This window comes from Stegodyphus dumicola, chromosome 3 (genome assembly GCF_044657685.1).
Source record: "Stegodyphus dumicola isolate Sdum_Otavi_A_Nest chromosome 3, ASM4465768v1".
Taxonomy (NCBI): Eukaryota; Metazoa; Arthropoda; class Arachnida; order Araneae; family Eresidae; genus Stegodyphus; species Stegodyphus dumicola.
Window position 1 is genome coordinate 54,677,277 of NC_140770.1, and position 20,899 is coordinate 54,698,175.

The 20,899-nt window shown below is 32.7% G+C and overlaps 1 protein-coding gene across 2 annotated transcripts in view; it reads left to right on the forward strand.

Moving 5' to 3' along the window:
- Positions 1–20,899, forward strand: part of LOC118192751 (cytochrome P450 4C1-like) — an 87,158-nt gene that overhangs the window by 19,076 nt on the left and 47,183 nt on the right. For both annotated transcript variants that reach the window (XM_085812897.1, XM_085812898.1), the window contains 2 exons: positions 6,689–6,879; positions 14,370–14,445. In XM_085812897.1, coding sequence (XP_085669023.1) covers positions 6,689–6,879; positions 14,370–14,445 — 267 coding nt within the window. The remainder of the gene's footprint in view (positions 1–6,688; positions 6,880–14,369; positions 14,446–20,899) is intronic.

The following is a 20,899-nucleotide window of genomic DNA, read 5'->3' on the forward strand; positions in this document are numbered from 1 at the left end:
CTCTTAACAGCATTTCCAGCAGTTGTGAACTACCATGTGGACGTAACATTCCAGCAAGTTTAATATTTTTCAAAAACTTTCCTTTTAAATGAATTTGAATAAATTGATTCGGTTTTGTTTCAAATTCTCCCAGTGTTTGCCATATTGCCTTTTTAATTTAAATTTTATTTATTCTTTTTTCTTTTTAGGCTGTAAGATTGCCATTTTCATACGGCCTTTTTCATTTTTTGATCAATTTGGAATTCGTTCTGAATTTATTACTAAAATTTCCTTTTATTAAACTAATTTTCCCAAAAATGTTGACTTGATATATTTCCCTTTTGGTTTCTGCGTATAATTTTTCTGGTTTCTTATTCAAAAATTGGTATTATGTTTATTTTTACAGTTACTTAATTTGTTTCACGTCGAAGCAAATTTGATTGATTAAGCAGAAAAATGTTAAAATTTTTACTTTACTGCAGTTTTAGAATCCTTTACTTACTATTTTAGTTTAATTAATGTTAATTAACATTTTTTAAATTCTTATTTTCTGACGCCAGTTGTTACGTTATTTTCTTCCTTCACGTTCGTACGAGGTTCGTGTGGATTTGTAGTGAATAACGACGACAGCACTTGATGGAATATCGAAACACACTTTATTAACCGGTATTAATCAGGATAGCTCCAAAGTCACGTTTTAAAGTCGTCAAAGATCTAATATAAACTCGCTGGAACAATTAGCGACACAGCCTTCAGGTTATCAAGGTATAACGGTGGTAACAGCTTCACTGAAAAACACCAGAGTACAGCTCCCGACTCTGCTTGGTGGTTCTCGGAACTCGGAATACAGTTTACAGGAAAGAATGCCATCTTTTAAATCCCAATTTAACTATAAAAGGCCAAAAGGAAGTATATAATTTAGAGTTCAAAATTATCTTTTCAATTCGACTGCCAACTTTTAAGATTAAATTTTGCGAATGACAATAACATCCTTGATTCTATTGCAAATCTATTTGATTCTTCAACATTCTGAAAACTAGTTAGGCTATGATCAATATTAGAAGGATTCTTTAAAATTTTGGCTGTAGTTGTTGCCAGTTGACCCCAGACACCATTAAATGATAGTTCAACGTAGCAGCTAACAAAAACGGACTACAATTAAGGTCCTAAAAACCATGCGACGATACCTATAAATTTTCTTAGTCTCTCCTTCTGCACCTCTCTACAAGAAACGCAAATAATCCCTCATCCTTCGTCATATCTGTCTGCAACAAAAGTGTTTCAAGGTCTGAAATTGACTGCAATAAGATATTTCTGAAAACAATTTAAGAAGGTTGGAATTATTTCAATCAGGCTGGGACCTTTCTACAAACAGCAGTTTAAGGAAAGTTTTTCTTTACCGTATGCTAAAGCATAAAAACTAGCCTTAGTCGTATAGCTTCAGTAGATTTTTTTATGCACTGGTAGCCTATGAAGCAAATAATGCTCTCTACATACTTTTCCTTTCGTAACGTCTTCAATAATTTGCTACTTCATATAAGTACCAAATTCTCTCTCATAAACTTTAATTTGTTTCGAATCTAATAATTTTCTCAACGCATTACTCAGGCATTTTCTGCCAACACTTTATTACTAGATTATCAAGAAGGGTCTGAATATCCAATGTGATGCGACTTCACCTTCCGTCTGAATTCAACTTCACATTTTCCTTAAAGTACTGCATGGTCTGTTCGTGAATTTCAGCTTTCATTTTAGAATCAGCTGGGTCATTTATACCATTAATATCTAACTTTCAAAAGTTTTCTGCTGATCTTTCGTTTATAAATAAAGAAACACTTGCAAGGGAATAGTTCACATTAGACGTGTCCTTCTCTGAAATGTTGCCCATTAAAATCCATCATACACGCGTCTATATTGCAATCGGGCCACTTTGTGAACATTCAGAATTTCTCATACATATTTTTCCTGAAATATGAGAACATTCAACAATTTATTGCCACTTTTGCTTTTGGGAGTATTACCATCTATTTCTGCACTTGAATATTTTATAGACGAAAGTTCCTTTAACCAAAGACATGTAGGTATTTTCTACAGATCAGAACAAATAACAGATTCATTATAAGAACGCACATTACATTCGTACTTGCTATCAAGGCTAGTTAAACGAACTATATACATAGAATATAATTTTCTCTTTTTTCTACCCCTCTGATAAATTTAAGAATCAATTCTGCTTCAGCGATATTCACATTTCAAAGAGTCTGTAATATCTTTCGTTAAATAACTTGAAGCCTGTGTCAACAATTTTACTCAATATCCTTTCCCTGGTGCCCTTTTTTATCCTAACTATTAATGGTTTTAACAATATGTCTGAACTCTCAAATCTTCTAGCCCAAACACTGACTACAATTTTCGCATCTACTAGCGCGATTTGTTTATTCTCATTTACCTGGGAAGGAAGTTCTTGACATATTAATACTAAATGCCTTTTATGGTAGATTAAACATTTAACTTTCGACTTAACAATTACGAGAAGTGTGATTTCATTTTGAACATGTTAAACACGCACCATTTTTAATGTTAAATCCTTTTTATCTTGGTGCGTAAGCTTAAGAGCTTTAAAACATTTGTTTGTAGAATGTGGTTTATTACAAAATAAATACGAATTCTTAAACTTTTGAACAAAAGTCTCAGCTTTAAATTTATCTCTTATATACAAATCATTGCAAGTAAGAATATTAGACTCACCATTAAAGAATTTTTTGGAGTCTTTTTGCTTTTATCAAAAGAGAAACGCGGTAATTTAATCCTTTCATTAGACATAACTTCATTTTTTTTTGAAAACAGAAGAAGCGATTAAGATAGCTTTTATCTTGAACGAACTGACGAGTTCTCCCGTTTCCTCTCCCATAAATTTCGGGGTGGAGCAGGAATGATTCCCCTAAAGGAAATATAACAGTAGCTTATTTAAATTCCGTAAGATTCCAGATCACACAACTTTGCTTCAAAACTGTCGTATAACGACCTAAGCACTTCTTCACTACACTATTATTATTAACACAATACTCAATAAATCACAAACGTAGACCACACAAACGTAACAATACATCGTGTCTAAAACGCCTCTTTGAATAAATAATAACTTTCAGTCAATTCTCTGCAGTTGTTCGGAACTTTGAACTATTTCTCGTGCTTTCGATTTCGGAACAGTGGCCTGGGTCAAATAGACGAATTTAAAATGATCATCCAGAACTAGATCTCATAAATCTTACTAAAAGTAATGCAGAAATTCAGCATTCTCTTGGAACACTGTTATATTTATTCGAATTAATCTTCCCGATAGCTTCAAAATTGTTGGCGTTGTTCTTGACTCAACAGTTCTCGTTTCATTTATAAAGGAACGTGTCAGCGAATTCTTTCCCATTTCCATAGCAAATTGCTTCAGTTTCGTCCTGGCTCCTATTAATGCTTCCTTGTAGGTTTTGCTTGAATCAAATTCCTTTGTATATTCGTCTTACGAACCTTTGGATTTCGATAGAAGATGTAATATTTCTTCATCCAATCGTTGTTGTCGGTTTCCTTTACCTTCCAAAATTTCATGGTACGACTGCTGAACATCACTGTTCAATTCAGAATTATTTAAATGTTTATATAAACTTGTTACAGTATTTCGTGATAGCTGTAAGCAATGGAATTTTTTTAATTTCAAGACTTCGATTCCTTTTACTAAACGACCAAAATGCTCTTTAGTCTACCCTTCCGGCGGGTGCCGCCTTCTACACCAACAAAAAAGGTTGCACATATTTTCCTAGATACGCTATTGTAAAAATTAAATTTTGCAGAGCAAAAATATTAAAATTATTTTGTAAATAGTTAACTGTTAATAAATACAATTTAGTTAAACAATATTAAATTTAAATTAATGAAAAGAAAATAAATATAAAATACAAAAACGATATAAATATAAGGATTAAAGACTTCTCAAGTTATTTTGGTAAAAAATAACTTGAAAAAGTAAAACAAAGTTAAAAATGCCAATATTTCAACTAAACTTTTATATTTATAATCAGTGAGTGAAAACACATTGAATATTGCATAAAAAGGAAGAAAATCAGTTTCATAATTATTTCATTGCATCGTTGCAGTTTGAAAAAGTATGTTTACAGTGCTCTAGACGAATAAATTTTAAACAGATCTCATAGCTTGAGCCTCGTAATTCTGGTGAGATTGTAATTTTCGCAGGGTTTGCGTTTTTTGTTCCGGTATTCACTTCTTCAACAGCACCTAATTCTGTTGTACTTTTCAACAGTTTTAGTTTCAGCTCACTTTGAAGAGAGGTAGGTCTTCTTTCAACGTTTCCTTACAGAAGAGCATATGCTAGCTTTCGCCCGTATTCCCTTCTAAGTAATTTTTTACTATTATTCGTTGAATGAAATATGTAGCTGTTGATTGTTGATTCAGCATAAAGGAAAAAAAAAAAAAAAAAAAAAAAAAAAAAAACTACAAGAGGCCAACGCTTGGTGTTTCTGGCAACATTGTAGAAAGTACAAAGTTTGTCCACTGTATCCACACCTCCTTTACCTTACTATTTTCATCTACTGATAAAAGTTCCTTTCCTTGGTTCCAACAAATTGAAATGAATCTGAAAATGTAACTTGCAATATAAAATAACTTATTTTTGTTGAAAAATGCACAGCGGCTGTGCGGTGAGAAAGCTTCTCCGCGAAACGAGGTTACGGTTGTCGGAACATGACAGGAAAAAGCAGGGTTGCCAGATTTGGCGCGAAATCGTCCATCTGGCGATATGTCGTAGACGGAGCGAAAACATTATAGAACGTATTCTGGGTGGTTTCCTCGGGAATATTCTCGAAGGTATATATACCCGAAGGTATATGTTAAAGCTGTATATACCCTGCTTGTATGCGGCGAAAGTAGTATTTGAGTTCAGAGATAGGCTTGAGAGCGATCGACCGAGTCAGGAGCTGTAGTTTAGTGTTTTGCGTGAAGCTATCTTCACGTTACAGCCTGAAGAGCGCGCTGCTGATTGTTTCAATGTGTTTCTCGTAGTTTCTCGAGAGTGAGAACGCGCCTTTAAAACTGTTTTGTATAACAGTGTCTACTGCCAAATAAATTGTGTTTCGATTCTTTAAGTGTTATCATCAACCACTCCGAATCCATGAACTCGTAGACTGCAGCAGTATAAATATTTGTACTATTTAGAACATTGTGAAAAGGAATATTATTGTTTCAAGCAGGAAGTTTTTTTAAATAAGCTGAATAAAAGTCATTTTGAGAGTATTTTCCTCATTGTGACTGCTTTGCTGATCGCTATTCCGAGGTTACCAATATGTTCTCTGAGTTCAAGAACGTCATGTTTTGCACTCTCTAAATACACTATAATTTTAATTGCTAGATGTTAAACTATTCTTGAAAAAGCTCTCAAAATAAGGGTCAGGAGAAAGTTTCTTGATTGGTAGAAAAAGGTTCGAAGTACAGTAAAATCATTCTTAACCTCCACCCAAGTAGCCAGCAATATCAAAATAAAGGCACTTTTTAAGATCTAAGTTTAAATCTGAATTTAAATGTAGAAAACATATATGTTATATTTCTCCTACTCAACGTAACAAACCTACCCAAACCTACAGACTAAGGAATTATCCAGAATAAGTCTCTTGTTTAGAAGATGTGAGAGCATTACTTTACATCGCTGTTTACGTAATATTTTCTCTCTCTTTCTAGCATGCCTTCGTGGTGTAACAGTGGCATACTCGGCGTGTATTCGACAGCCCTAGGATCGAGTACCGGTGAGGTATTGCGCATTTTCCCTTGTCTTCTGCATCGAAAAACAAAACAACAACAACAAAAAAACCTAATGACTCTACGAATGGATCTCGAACTAAAAGGTGTTGGACAATAATTCGTGATCACCAAGATTTGGCTGTTGGTTTTCCTTAATCCCCAGTAGCCCTTTAAAAGGAGGTGTATATCAGGTATTTTCTCTCTTCTTCTAGCACCCCTTCGTGGTGGTGTAACCGCAGCATACTTGGCGCGTAATCGAGATGTCCAGGTTCTATTCCCGGCGAGAGCATGGCTCATTTTTTTATGTCCTACTTCAAAGTAACCTAATGACGTTACAATCCTATATTATGTTTGCAGAAAACGAGGTAGTGATGAAGATTTTACTGGTTTAAAATCATTTGGCGCCCGTGGCCGATATTTTAGATTTATTTACATGTCAAGAGGATGTTAGTTTTTGTAAAGAGAAGTTGCAAGTTTGGCTGGATGGATACAATTCTGATTTCTTCACAGTCTCTCAAGATGTCTATGAAATAATGTGTCAGATCGGAAATAAGAAGCATGATGAGGAGGAGCAGGAGGGAGGAAATAAGTATGTAAACATCATGCGGAGTAAGAAAGTTACGTGGAAAGGCGCTGAGGAAGGATACATTTTCTTTCTTCCAGAAACGTTCTTTTTATACCTCTCTTTTATTTAGAGCAAATATATTCTCGTCGGTTGCTCTAAATCACCACTATATGGAATTGAAGCCTTCAATTGGAATGCGAAAATTAAAAAAATAATCCATAATTTTAATATTTCTCGTTTTATAATTATTTATTATAAATTATAATATTAATAACATTTTATAATTATTATTAATAACATTATTTAAACTAAATTCGTCTACCATCTTAATGCTTACTTTTTCAGTTCTGCTAAAGAAAATGTTCAGCAAAGAAAATTACTTCAACCAGCCTTTCACTCGAGAGCTCTGGAGAATTTCATCCCCTCATTTAATGAACATTCATTAGTTCTTGTTAACAAGTTCAAAACTACAATAAATAAGCCCTGGATTGATATTATGCCTATGTTGACTGCTTGCACATTGGATATTTTCTGCGGTGAGTATTTTTTATATTGATAATCATTTTTGCTGAAAATCTGTAGACTCTAAATAAATAATCTTAAAGAAAATCACTTTAAGAAACTGTTTATACGAGGCTGAAACCTACTATTCGGAATTTTGAAGTAATCAATGACTGCTACTTTAATAACAATATATTAAAATATTTCTATTACAACAATTTACATTTATATTGAAACAGAAAAGCATAAACAGGAGTAACTGATTTCTTCGCTATTTCCTGTTGCTTTTATTTGAAAATGGAGCATTCAAATGAAACCGTATACCGAAATATTATACTAAATCGAAAATATATCGTCAATGACTGAAAAATATCTGGCAAAAATGTAGAGGAGCTGATGGAAAGTGTGTGCGGAAATTGCTTGTTAAGGTGGTACGAGGAACTGTTGAAGCAATAGCTTTCTATTGACATAACTCGTCATTCTCTATGGGGATTTCGAACGCTATTTCTTTCTACATGGAAGCGGAGCTCTCCGATATGATGCCTTCCTATCAAGCTGCAGATACAAAGGGAGCAGATTCTTAAAAAGAGTTCGGGAATTGATCTCTGTTACCACCTTTGAATAGTTGCCAAAATGCATCGTGTTACAAAATCTGCTTATTTTGGACCTCTCTACCTGCATTTACATTTTTCAAAGATAGTTTTGAATCAACCTATATATATATATATATATGTGTGTAATGTTTTCAGTTATTCCAACACATAGTGGGCGAATGGTGAGGCTATTCCATTACACGTTTTGGCAGATGGTTAACGAAGCTGGGGTGACTGAAACACGGAGAAAAATGACGACTCAGGACTTTTCACTTTTAACAGCAAGCATATCTTTATTTTAATTTATAGCAGATGACTTTTTCCAGATGAAGTTAATCAAATAACTTATTTAGTAATTGAACTATTAGATACGACTGACTTTAAACTTTAATACATCATAACGTTCTAACAAAGAAAGAGGAGCATAGCGGAAGCGTTAGCAGGACGAAGGCGAGAAGGCATCTGTGTAGGAGAACTTATGACGTAGCATTTATATGAAAGGTTATGTAACAGAGTAGCTTCTAGAAAAATGTAGAAAAACTTATGACGCAGCATTTATGTGAAAGGTTATGTAACAGGTGAGAATGTTCTAGCAAGTACTGGGTTAGGGGACGATCCTGAATTGCAGAAAAGTAATTAAAGGTTGCTGGTTCGCAAAGAGCAAAGCCATCGTATTTTTTTTTTTTTTTTTTATATTTTACATCTCCCCCCCCCCCCCGTCAAAAGAGAGGCCGGGGTGGGAAAAGCATTAGTACAGGAGTGAAGCAAAAGTATGAGAAAAGACATGAAAACATCCAGAACATAGCGTACGAGCTTTAACTATGGCCTATCATAGTTCATGACTTTCTCATATAAAATTTTGACTTTATAGCATATGAAATTTTGAACATTAAAACAATGAGTTATAAATAAATATATAGTATATGACTAATTTTAAGTCTATAATAAATATGGAATACTGATAAATAAATAAGTTATAATTACAAAAGTCCTCAATTTTGTTAAAAATGTCTATTTTTTTTTTTTTTTTTCAGTTTTAATTCCATTTTTATTTCCAATTGATATTTGTGGCCACAATCACTTGGCACTCTAGTCGTGCCTTTCAACAGAAGATTTAGATTTTTGATATTGTTGGGATAGAAAGCAAGCAAGCGAAATCACATCTTAGCACAGTAGCGAGCAAAAAGGTGAGGTGCGTAGTTATGCAAGATGGAGGCACGCGAGAAGAAAAGTTTTGGTTTACAAGAACAGTTTCAGTTCCCAATGATTACGTCATCAGAGCTGCGCCGATCATAGAGTGATCTAGAAATGACGCAATGCAAAGAAGTTATTACGATTTTAGAATAGAGAGGAAGAATTAATGTTTTATAGTTTAATCTATAATTTTGATTCATATATTTTTATCTTACATATTCCCCCCTTCAAAAAGAAAAAGGCGTAGCGACAGAGAAGCCTTTTTAAAGAGAAAGAGTTAAAACACTAGCAAATTAAAAAAAAATATAAATAAATAATAAAATTTTGATCCTGTAAAGTATTATTTATAAATATCAATTTTTTTAAAAATAAATTCTTAATTTTTAGAGTCCTATTGAATTTTTCAACATTTCAGTCCAAAAGTCTTTTTGTTTGAGAGTTCACATAATCATAATTCTTCAGGAAAGGTTCTTGTTATCGCAGAATATCACAAAATAAACTTTTACATAATCAGTACTTATAATTTAATGTAATGCACATAAATATTTATGATACTTATTTCTATACTGATAAATTATAATTTAACAGGATAAATAATAGGATTAAGATTTTCAGAATTTATGGTTTCACCGTTATCATCTTTCATTTACAATTCCTGATTTTACCAAACTGGAAGCCTCGCAATACTTCTAAACAAACATATCCATCAATAGGGCTGTCCTCTTGAGCTAACCAGTGTGTCCTCTGCACTGGTGGCCCAGGGTGCCTAGACAGTTACTTGAAAAGGCCTCCGTTCCTTGCATTAAGGTAACTGGCCTTTGAGAACTGCACTAATACATTCCATAATAAAAAAATATAATAATAATATAAAAAAATTACAAACACTCATAAAATAAGAGCCTCCAACATTATCTTACTTGAAGAGGGTGAAGGGAATAACTGTACAGAGGTAATTACAGGCCTCTGCTGAAGAACTCAGTACTCCCTCGACATACACTATACTTAACGTACAATCACCCATAAATTTAACATGCATTTACCATAATTTCACATTACATATCTGTAATAATTTCACTTATTTTTTTACACCTTTATTTTTAGAATAATTATAAAATTCGTATTCAAAATTCTCAACAAAATTTCAAAAACATAAAAACTTATCTTAATATCCTTCCCTATGAATAATTTAAATAGCTTAAAATTCGTTACTTAATTTGCTCACACATAATTATGAAAAATTAGAAAAATTAATGAACAAGAATTTCAGATTTTCTCAAAACAAATTGCAGAAATTTTAACTAAAGTTGAAATGAAAACTATTGAATCCGCAACATATTAAATGATTTAGTTCCTGAGTTAGAGTCACACGAATGTAATAATTTTTGAGCTGTTGAAAAAGCAGAAGTGCAAATAATTTTCTGTCGCACATACTTGCAAACACTAACTCAGATCGATCTTGAACCCGCTGTAATGCTTAATTTCTAAATGGTAATTCACTGATGATTTCCTTTTCACTAGGCATTCGAACTTCTCAATTTATCGAGAGATTACTTTCAATCTGTAAACACTACGCGTGATTATTCTTTTGAAGCACTTGCAAAACACCACAGCAGAAGAATGATCTGTTATTTTTTTAAACACTGAAAAAACAAACTTTATGATTCACTTCTTTCACATTATCTTGGATTTATCACAAAACGATGATTTGAAGAGCTGAATTAAATTTTCCATTGAGGTTTCAGGCTGCAGGAAACTATCCTACCGGCTTAATTGTCATAATAAAAGCACAGGAAAAGGAAAAGACAGAACACTGTAGATGCGTAGTTATCCTATATTAAAGAGGAAGTAATCTGATTGCGTCGTAAGCTAATGTGTTGACTTCGTAAATAAAACTTGGCAGTAGAAGCGATTTTAATTCCATTTTTATTTGCAACTGATATTTGTGGCCACAATCACTTGGCGCTCTAGTCGTGCCTTTCAACAGAAGATTTAGATTTTTGATATTGTTGGGATAGAAAGCAAGCCAGCGAAATCACATCTTAGCACAGTAGCGAGGAAAAAGCTGAAGTGCGTAGTTATGCATGATGGAGGCACGCGAGGAGAAAAGTTTTGGTTTACAAGGACAGTTTCAGTTCCCAATGATTACGTCATCAGAGCTGCGCCGATCATAGAGTGATCTAGAAATGACGCAATGCAAAGAAGTTATTACGATTTTAGAATAGAGAGGAAGAATTAATGTTTTATAGTTTAATCTATAATTTTGATTCATATATTTTTATCTTACATATATATATAGGAAAATATTTTAAATGCTTCTAGATCTAAATGAATTTTCATCAGAATAATTTGCACCAATATACATGTGTAGATATGTATATTAGTATGTAGATACGTCTAAAACTAAGGTTACAAAAACACAAACGTGTGATTTCTCAAAAAATATGAATTTATTATTAAAAATTTTGTATACATAGACCAGTACTATGAGACAACTAAAAATAACGTAACATACTAAACAGAGCACTCCTCCATGAAAAGGGTCCTGAGCTTTAAATCAGGTTTCAGATTATATAACGTTTAGCAACAAATCCCGTTCTTCTAAAAGAGAAGATTTTGATGCCTGGAGGTTGTTGGGACAGCTTTAATGTTGTATGAAGGCTTTTTTTAACATAGGCTATAAAACTGTGTTCGGGCAACTTCGTTTAAGTCTCACCAAAGCGATATTATCTTACTCCTTTATAAGGTATTTCTCCCGCCTTCTTGGCATACCTTCATGGTGTGGTGGTCTCCACGTTGGGCGCGTATTCCAGAGGTCCGTGGTTCGATTCCCGGCGAAAGCGTTGCATATTTTCTAATCTCTCTTGCTTTCAAAAATATACCTAATGCCTCTACAGTGGCGTCTGAATTAAAAGGGTGTTGGATGATGATTCTCCTCACCCAGGATTTGGCGATTGGGTCCCCTAAAAAACTTTAGTCGCCCTTTAAAAGGAGGAGTCTATAAGGTATTTCTCCCACCTTCTTCGCATGTTTTTATTACATGTGGTCTAACAGTATACACCTTATGAAAAATGACTCCTGATTCATTGAAAATTGGTCAACGGAATTAAATTGCAAGTTTAAAAGTGCTAAATTTTCAAACTGAAAATGTTCGAAAGCAATATGAAGAAATAAAAGAAAAAAACAGTATCGTTTAGCTGTTCAGTGTACATTCAACATTCCACATTATACGCCATCAGCATTGATACGTCCTTTTCCTCACAATGTTACTACGTATATATAGCTCAAAAGTCATAGGTCAAAACATCCTAAGAAGATTTCAAAATCAAAGTTGAATACTAAACGACGATCTAAGCACACTGCTTCAGTCTCGGAAAAAATGCAGTTTTTTACTTCTTTATTCGAAGTAAAAAGGAAGTATTGTAATCGCGAAAAGTTTCAGGCAGCATATTTCAACGAAAATATCCATTTTGACCACTATCGAATGCAATTTAACGATGGTTTTGCGTGATATCTGTACGTAAGGACAGAATAAAAGACTCGTTTCCTCCAAAAAATTATAAAATTGGTTTAAAATTAATTCTGAAGAGAATTTTTCGTGGCGTCTGTACGAACGTATGTACGTACGTGCGTACGTACGTACGTATCTCTCATAACTCAAAAACGAGTAGCCTCAGAACGTTGAAATTTTGTATATAGGACTGCTATAACATGTAGATGTGCACCTCGTATTTTGGTTGCAATCGGCCGCACCAAACGTATATAAATACTATATTTATATATATAACCACTCTGTTACTCGCCATAGTGATCTCAGTTTCTTTACTCTTATATGTTTGTAAATTGTACATTTTTTGCTTTAAAAATGACTGAATTATGTTGTTTTTATCTTCCGGTTAAGGTTTTTATGCCTTTCGTAATTCTGGAAGCAATATTTGTACAATTATCAACAATTTAAAAGCTAATTTAAAAGCTGTTTAAGTTCGGTTAAATTTTAAATAACATGGCGGACATTTTTGCTTACATTTGAAACAGCAGAATTGTAGATTTGTTGCCAAGCTAGAGAGACTTAGCTTCGCAACAACAAAGATAACGCCTTCATTTATTATTTAAATCATGCTTAATCCTTTCTGGAATTTTTTCGAGGAAATAAGCCCTTAAGATTTACTTCGTAATTTTTAATACAGATACTATTTTGAGTTTTTATGTATTTTTGCCTTGTCGCGAAGTGAGAACTGAATTAATTGAATGAGAAATACTAAATCGTCTGTGAAAAACTGTTTCTTTTCTGTTTCATACATCGTTCTAGCTTTATTATAGTATTTGAATAGAACATGTGGCAACGATAAGATAATTCTTCAAATGATGTAAATTTTGTGCATTCAGAGTGTGGTTATATTAAACAAATAGAGTGAATATTAAAGAGTGCATTTATTCTGTTGTGGTTTATGCGCTGTCGACGAAGTAGCATTAATTCAATCCAATCAATTTAAATGAAATTCAAGAAAAAAATGCGTATAATTTAATATTCCGTACAAGGAAGTCATGTGGTGTACACATCAGATTTTTTTTAAGGAAAGATTGTCGTAACGTGATGACCAGGTATGCGCAGTTTAGCCGAATGGCCTGCAACGCCTTCCCCTCACGTGACTTACTAGAGAAGAGAACAGACTGTTAGTAGCGAAGTAATGAAGGTAACCCGCTGTATGTCAGTGTAGTGATAAACATGGTTTCCATTTTTGTGTTAGTTGTTTGTTCTTGTTTTTTTTGAGGGTGCTAATAAAATCTTTTTGCTGCTAAATGTCTGGTTTTATGCGATGCCCGTAGACAGAGAGCTTTAGTTCCATAGACAGAGAGCGGATACTCTAAAAGGGTAAATTACCCTTTATTGCTCAAAATAAAGTTCACAAACGGTCCTCTCTCAGGACATACAGAAAAGCCTCTACTTGGGCTTGAACTCAAGAATGCTAAGAAGTAAAACTTAACTAAACTTAACAAGAGTTGGCCCCATAACGCTAACTAAACGGCGAAGCTATCAAGGGCCTGAAATACGTCCGAGCATAGAAATAGCTTAGAGAGAGTGTACCCTAAAAGGCGAACTCGCGCTGGTCAGAATCTCTGGCTTTCTAACGAAGTCAGTAGAAGTTCAAGTTCTTACTTTTCTTTAATTTGCATTTAACCGCGATTCTGAAAACACGTTCTGGCAAGAAATTGTAAGCTGAAGTTAAGAGGGACAGGAAAGTGGCTGTAACTAAAAATTAACTGTTAAAAACTTAGGATAAACCTTACAGCAGATTTAAAAAATATGTAAAGTTGTCATCAGCCATCCTTTAGAAATATGTTGTAACAGTAAACAGCGTCGGGAATCTTACTTTGTTAAGATGAGTGAAATTAAAGAGTTCTGAAGCCTTTCTGCTGTTTTATTTTTATTCGCATAATGTTTTCTTATTTCTCATTAACCTAACCTTAGATTTATAAAAAGTTTCATATAAATTTTAAGGAACTGCATTACACAATATGACACGTACTTAATATTAATTACGTGATATTTTAGCTAATACGAATATTATGTTTGCTCTTTAATTTATAGAAGCTAAGATTTTTAGTTATGCACTGAAAAGGAATGTTAAGTTTGGGTGATTTCGTGTAAAATCTACTTTCCTTGCGAAACGAATTGGCGCATAAAAATGTTGCTAAAAACTCAAAACTTCATTTTAATATATGCTTGGGATTATTTTCAGATACTTTCATGGGGATCCGGATCAATTCTCAGGAGGGGAATGAAGAAGCTGCCAAGCTCGCAGAAGCTGCGGAAGAGTAAGTACCTTTCTTTTCCAATGCTGAAGTATTTACACTCAAATGGTCAAATATCATATACGTATATAGAAATATCTAACATTGGTAAATACATCTAAGTATCTGAGAAGTTTTATCACTACTGTGTTTAAGCCTTTCCCCATTCTTGCCTCTGCTTTGTTTATGCATTCATATATGCTTTTGGTACGATACATTTAAAAACATAATTATAACATTTTCAACATTCCATTAACTGCACCATAAAAGGGGCTACCGTAATGTAAGCTTTGCAATTACTTTTTAGTGCTTGGAGTACCCATTGGCTGTCTATCTTTTATTATTCTACTTCCTTTTTTTTATTCTGATCGCTGTCATAAGTGATGAATGAAGTCTGTTGAATGTTTATGGTGCATATATGCGAATGCTGGAATTCATCATAATTGCATTATTTCACTGCTTGCATGCTGTCAATAGTTTTTGATTCTGCCATCTTTTCGTGTAGACATCGATAGAGCATCTGAGATAATGAGTAAGTTGCTTAGATGCTTACCATGGGAGATAAGTCCTCTCGAAGGAATAAATAAGCTTTAGCTACGTGTGTCCTTCGGGGCTTAAGAGTGTAAAGAGAGGCATACTGAAAAAAAAAAAAAAAAAAAAAAAAAAAAAAAGGATTAGAACAAGAAAGGAATAATACATGATAGGAACACTGCCATTGAGACTACGTATAAGATGATGATAATGGCTTGAGAACAGGAAAATTGCTTTAATCTGCCAGGGTAAAGGGACTAAGGGGAAAAAATCCATTACTGATCATGTCAATATATACAATATATGTAATGTATATATTGATGGGATGTAAAGTAAATACATTATATACCAAAATATAATGCCTGTGTCATTATATATAATGACTATTCAAGGCATTATATATAATGGCCTATTAAATCGAGTAAGAAAAACAAAAACGCTCTCTTTCCTGAGAAATGCGAGCAAGACGCGAGTCGAGAAAGCTGATAGTCTTTCCAATTCTGTAATAATGTTGTAATGTTACTTTTTAATTATCCAAGAAAGCTTATGTTCAGTTTCAAAGTAAATATATATATATATACATATAAAAGAAATGAAAAGAAAAAAAAAAAAAAAAAAAAAAAAAAAAAAAAGAAAAAGGAAAGAAAATCCTAACGAAATAAACAAAAACTTCTGGTACCCTTTAATTCACAGGCGCACTTATAAAGAGCCGTGATTTCCAGTTTTTTATTTCAATAAATCTCTCAAAACCAGAAGCACAAATCAGAAACTAATGCCAGTACGTGAAGGTCAAATGCTGTATGAATCAATCCATGTGAAAACAATTACCACTTAGCTCCATTTACTGGCTTTTAAAAATTCAAATAAATCGTTCCGTTTTAATGTGACGTATACGCGATGCTGGGCTGGTAGAAACAGAATCGTTGCGTCGCGTACACGGGACGCTGGGCTGGTAGGAGTGGAATCTTTGCGTCGCGTATACGTTCCTGAACGGGCTAGTGATTGTATTAATATTTGATGTCAGTAATTTGACAGCCTAGTCGCTGTTTCATTGCGAAGAACTTCAGTATACATCAGCATCCACTGAAGATTTAGTACCAGGTTGTTAAGCAAGAAACCGAAAGGTTGAGTATGTCTCAGGATGTGAATGCTGCATTGATTTCCATGAATAAACTTTTAGCTTGATGTAGAGCCCATATAGATATTAAAGTAAAATCCATCAGCTCAATGGCTCGCAGAAGGCAGTTAGTACCTTTTGAAAGTAAGGTTGAGCTTTCTGGTCCATATTCTTACTAAGGTTGTGCCATTTTAACGTTTTCATATATATAAAATTACGCCCCAAAGCAGGGTAGCTAGAGGATAAGTATTTTATCAAAATTTATATGTATAAATTCATTATTCCAGAATGTTATTGACTTTAACCCTTAGCCTGTCGAGTGATTTTCTGCGAATCCCTTTAAAACTGCCGCTAGTTTTGGACCGAACTTCCCGTAAAATGTCGCGAAAATAACCCTAAACCTCTGAAAATTGTCAAGCAGTTCTTTTGTTATTTTCCATCCCTCCCAGAATTTTACTTCAATGATTCCGCTAAGTGAGATTGATTACTAGATATTGCTCGGTAGATGTGAGCTCTCAAGAGAATTGCAAAAGGCTAGACTCTCCGTGATGACCGTCTTAATGCCGCAGGCTGCGAAACTTAAAAGTTTCCTTCCCTTAAACAATCTTATATCTACATATCTTCTCTGCATATAATAAAAGAAAGTCTGTCTGTGTGTGTGTCTTTCGTTCGGGCTGCGCGTAAGCTAATAGACCCACGGCTATGAAATTTGGTACATAGGCACATCTACACAAGAGCCAGTGCACTATGAAGCGATTTTTTCGAAATTCGAATTCGAATTTTTTTAATTTTATGTTTTGTGACGAAATCGCGTCATTTTGAAACTTAATGGACTATAGGAAAGCGAGATTTTACTCTACACACTCCATTTTCACATCGTCATGAAGCGTAGGCACTGAGCTATTTTACGAACTTAAAATAAATTTCGTGTTTCAATAAATCGATTAAATACGAATTTATTTAACAAAGGGAGCTTAACAGTTTTTCAATGGGATTTTTTCTAAAGAAGTTTATTTTTAAAAATATACAGTTTATTTTTCTTTGAATTTTGGACACGTTAAACTTTCATCCTTGCGAATGCTTTCACAAAAAGAATTTTGGAAAAATGATAATATTTTGTATTTTTAAAACATTTTTTTAAATGAAGCTTCCGAATACACTTCTCACATCTCACATCTTTAAAAATGTGATTTTGGCAACAATTTTCCTGTCTTATTGTTGTTGATAGATTTTTGATGAAATCGCATCATTTTGAATAGTTTCATTCTTTTAGAAATATGGGTTTGGCAACAATTTTTCATCGTATTTCTTATGTCACTCTTTTTAAGAGATTGGCATATTTCATTGTCATTTTTATATAAATATAATACATTTTTATTGATTTTTTTTGATAAAGTTGTTCTGCAGAATAAAATTCTGCGCGGAATTTTATGTTTTTTTGAGTTGCTTTCATGTTATTTTTTTGCTTATTTCACTGTTTGTAAGATATTGAAAAGTTTTGCATGATTTTTTTTCTTGAACGGAAAGTTAGTTAATTTTTTTTATTAGGATAATTAATATTTGTATTAAGAGATATAGCTTATTTCATTGTAATTTTTTTCCCTTGAAAATATAAGATAAAGTATAATTAATTATTCTTTGCTTTTCAGAATTTTTTGTTTTTTGCATTCCCTTATTTATTTATTACTCATTTTACTGTTTTTAAGATATTGAAAAGTTTTGACTGATTTTTTTAGGAAACAAAGTTCTTAACCTCCTTTATACCATTTGACTTGTTAAGATTTTGTAAAGGAAAGTTGGTTAATTTATTTATTAGGATAATTAATATTTGCATTAAGGGATATTGCTTATTTCATTGCAATTTTGTTATACGTAATAACTTTTTTTATGAAGTTGTTCTGCAGAGTAAAATTCTACGCAGTTTTTAAATTTAACGTTTGGTGTTCCCTTCAGCCATTTTTCCGGTACATTTAAAAGCCAGACGAAGGCTGGCAGCGAAGCTGCTAGTTTTCAAATAAATTGGTTTTAAAATTTACCCGGTTAAAATTTTAATTATTACGAATTTTTAACTTAAGTAACCTAAATCTGTATGTCACTGATTATCACTGGAATTTCAATGCAGACTGATTAAACTGCTATCACTAAAATTCTATTCTGACAAATATCTGGTGCAAATTTCATTCCTTCTGAGATATTGCTGAAACATTTCGTATTATTTCCGACTTTCTATATTTTTGGAATTAATTAAAAATCTTTAAAACTTTCAGTATTTTCCGATATTCTTCAACTGCATGCAAATAATAATTATTTTTAATAATTTCTTTTTGCCTTAATTATTACGTAGTTTTAAGAGTAATAAATGAAACATTTGGGTGATGAGACATATTAGTAACAAACAAAGCAATTAATTTGGAAGTCAAAGTACAAAAATCAGCGTTATATTTTCAAATTTTCACAGGATTAGTTTCGATGCTTTTTGCATCATCAAACCATTTTGCAAACCATCAGCCTCAGCTGCAAAAGTGCAAATGAACGAGATAAGATATAATGAAAATTAGATTGTGAAAATTTGAAAATATAACGCTGATTTTTGTTGTTTGACTTCCAATTTAATGTTTGTTCGGCTTGTTATTGTATCTTGTGGTGATGGCGATAAGGAGCGCGCCTTGCGCCCTCCGATAAGTGTGGCAACCCTAGAGGAGAAGTTTCTTACGAGTAGCGAGCAGAGCGAAACAGGCAGGCTGTCGGGCAGTGTGCGCGAAGTTCCTAAATAAAGCTTAATTTTTATTGTGCACTATGTCTTGTTAATATTATATTAATGCAGTAAGAACATAATCTGTGATATGGAATTCGAGGATTGGTGGTAAAAACATAACAGGAAATTTCCATATTATATTTTCAAATTTTCACAGGATTAGTTTCGATGCTTTTTGCAAACCATCAGCCTCAGCTGCAAAAGTGAAAATGAACGAGATAAGATATAATGAAAATTAGATTGTGAAAATTTGAAAATATAACGCTGATTTTTGTTGTTTGACTTCCAATTTAATGTTTGTTCGGCTTGTTATTGTATCTTAATTAAACAAAGCAATGTTGTTACTTATTAGCTTACAACATAATTTATTCAATATGGTATTTTTGTAAAGAAAGAGTGTTGCTGTACAAAGCATTGCATTTAATAATTATAAAATCTATTAATTATTTAATAATTAATCATAAGAATATGAATAATTAAATATTTTTTCGGAGATATATTTTCGCGGATATTTTTTTTCTAGGGATCCCAGCAAATATTTTTGAAGCATTATGCTCTAAATAAATGTCTTGTCTGAACATAGCATTTATTATTGACAAATCTCCAACCAAAGGAAATACCTTACTAGGGAGGATATTCAAACAAAAATTTTTATTAGAATAAATATTTTCGTTATTTTAATATTACTACTAATATACAAACATTAATTTAAGTTCACTATAGTTGAGTGAATAAGATTGCTGGATGTTGGTAGTTTGTTGTTGGCAACCGAACAGTTTAGCTGCTTGTGGTCTTTATGATTTTCCCGATGCGTAACGTGAATTCAAGCCAATTTTATTTAGAAAATTACCCACGAAGGTGTTCTCTTAAAGCAGATAACCCATGACTTCTTAATTAACTGTATATCTTCTCATTAACTGTAAAATGTAATCTGTGGATATTTTCCGTTATACGATAACACGAAGAAAATTATTTCCTATACGAAACATATGATTAGCGCTGTTATTGCCCGCCGTTTAATTAAACGCATCCATCTTATTCCTTACAATTAATTTTCCTTTTTCAAAGAAAGTTTGATTTCAGTAAAATGTACTATTTACAATGTCATTTTATTTTGCTCATTTTTTACGCAAATATTCAAATTCAAATAGATATTGCGTAAGTTCAGAAAGCCAACTAGTCTCCAAGCGGTAAGATAGCTGAGCACCGGTAAATTCTAGCTGCTATATGGGAGGTTTAGGGGTTTTTCACAAATGCAATTGATTGTGAATTAACAGTTTGTTTCCCACAAAAAAAAAAAAAAAAAAAAAAAAAAATAATCTACAATGAAGAATTCCTTTCCCTTAGACAAATAGGTCCTGTGTGCTTTATCATAATCCAAAATCTTAAGCGTAAAAATCTTTTATCATGGCCGATGATGACGACAAAATATTTTCTGTCTGATGTGTCAAGTTAGCATAATTGTATATTTCTAACGAAAATTGTTTGGCTCATGTTACCCTATAATGAAAAAAAGATTCAAATCGGTTTTTAGCTTAAACAGTATTTTCATTATTAATTATATCACGAACTTTATCAATAGTATTCTTAGTATTAATTGCAGGCATGTATTCAAGAACATAATATACACAAAGCTGTGTCTAATGATTACGGCTAATTTTTATATAAAATTTTATAGTATAAAAATTTAGGTTCATAGGTCAGCCATATTTGAAAGAGTATTTGTGTATTATAAGAAAAGAGAGAGAGAAATTTAAGAATCAAAAAATTTACCATGAACTAATATAAAAATGCAATACAACCCAAAAGAGTATAATACTATTTCGTATATACTTGAAGACAGAAACATGTTTCAGCTGTATTCGTTCATCAGAGAAAAACTTTTCATATGAAGCTATTTTTTTCAAATCTTTCACTATACATACAAGTAGTACAAAAGCAGTATAGGAATTTCTTTTCTTAATATCCAACTGAAGAGCTGAGGGGACGCACAATGATTAACATACAATGGGTGCCTTGAATTATTTTGCTTTACATGCAGTTTCCTTATATATGTAAAACAAAATAAACTTTCA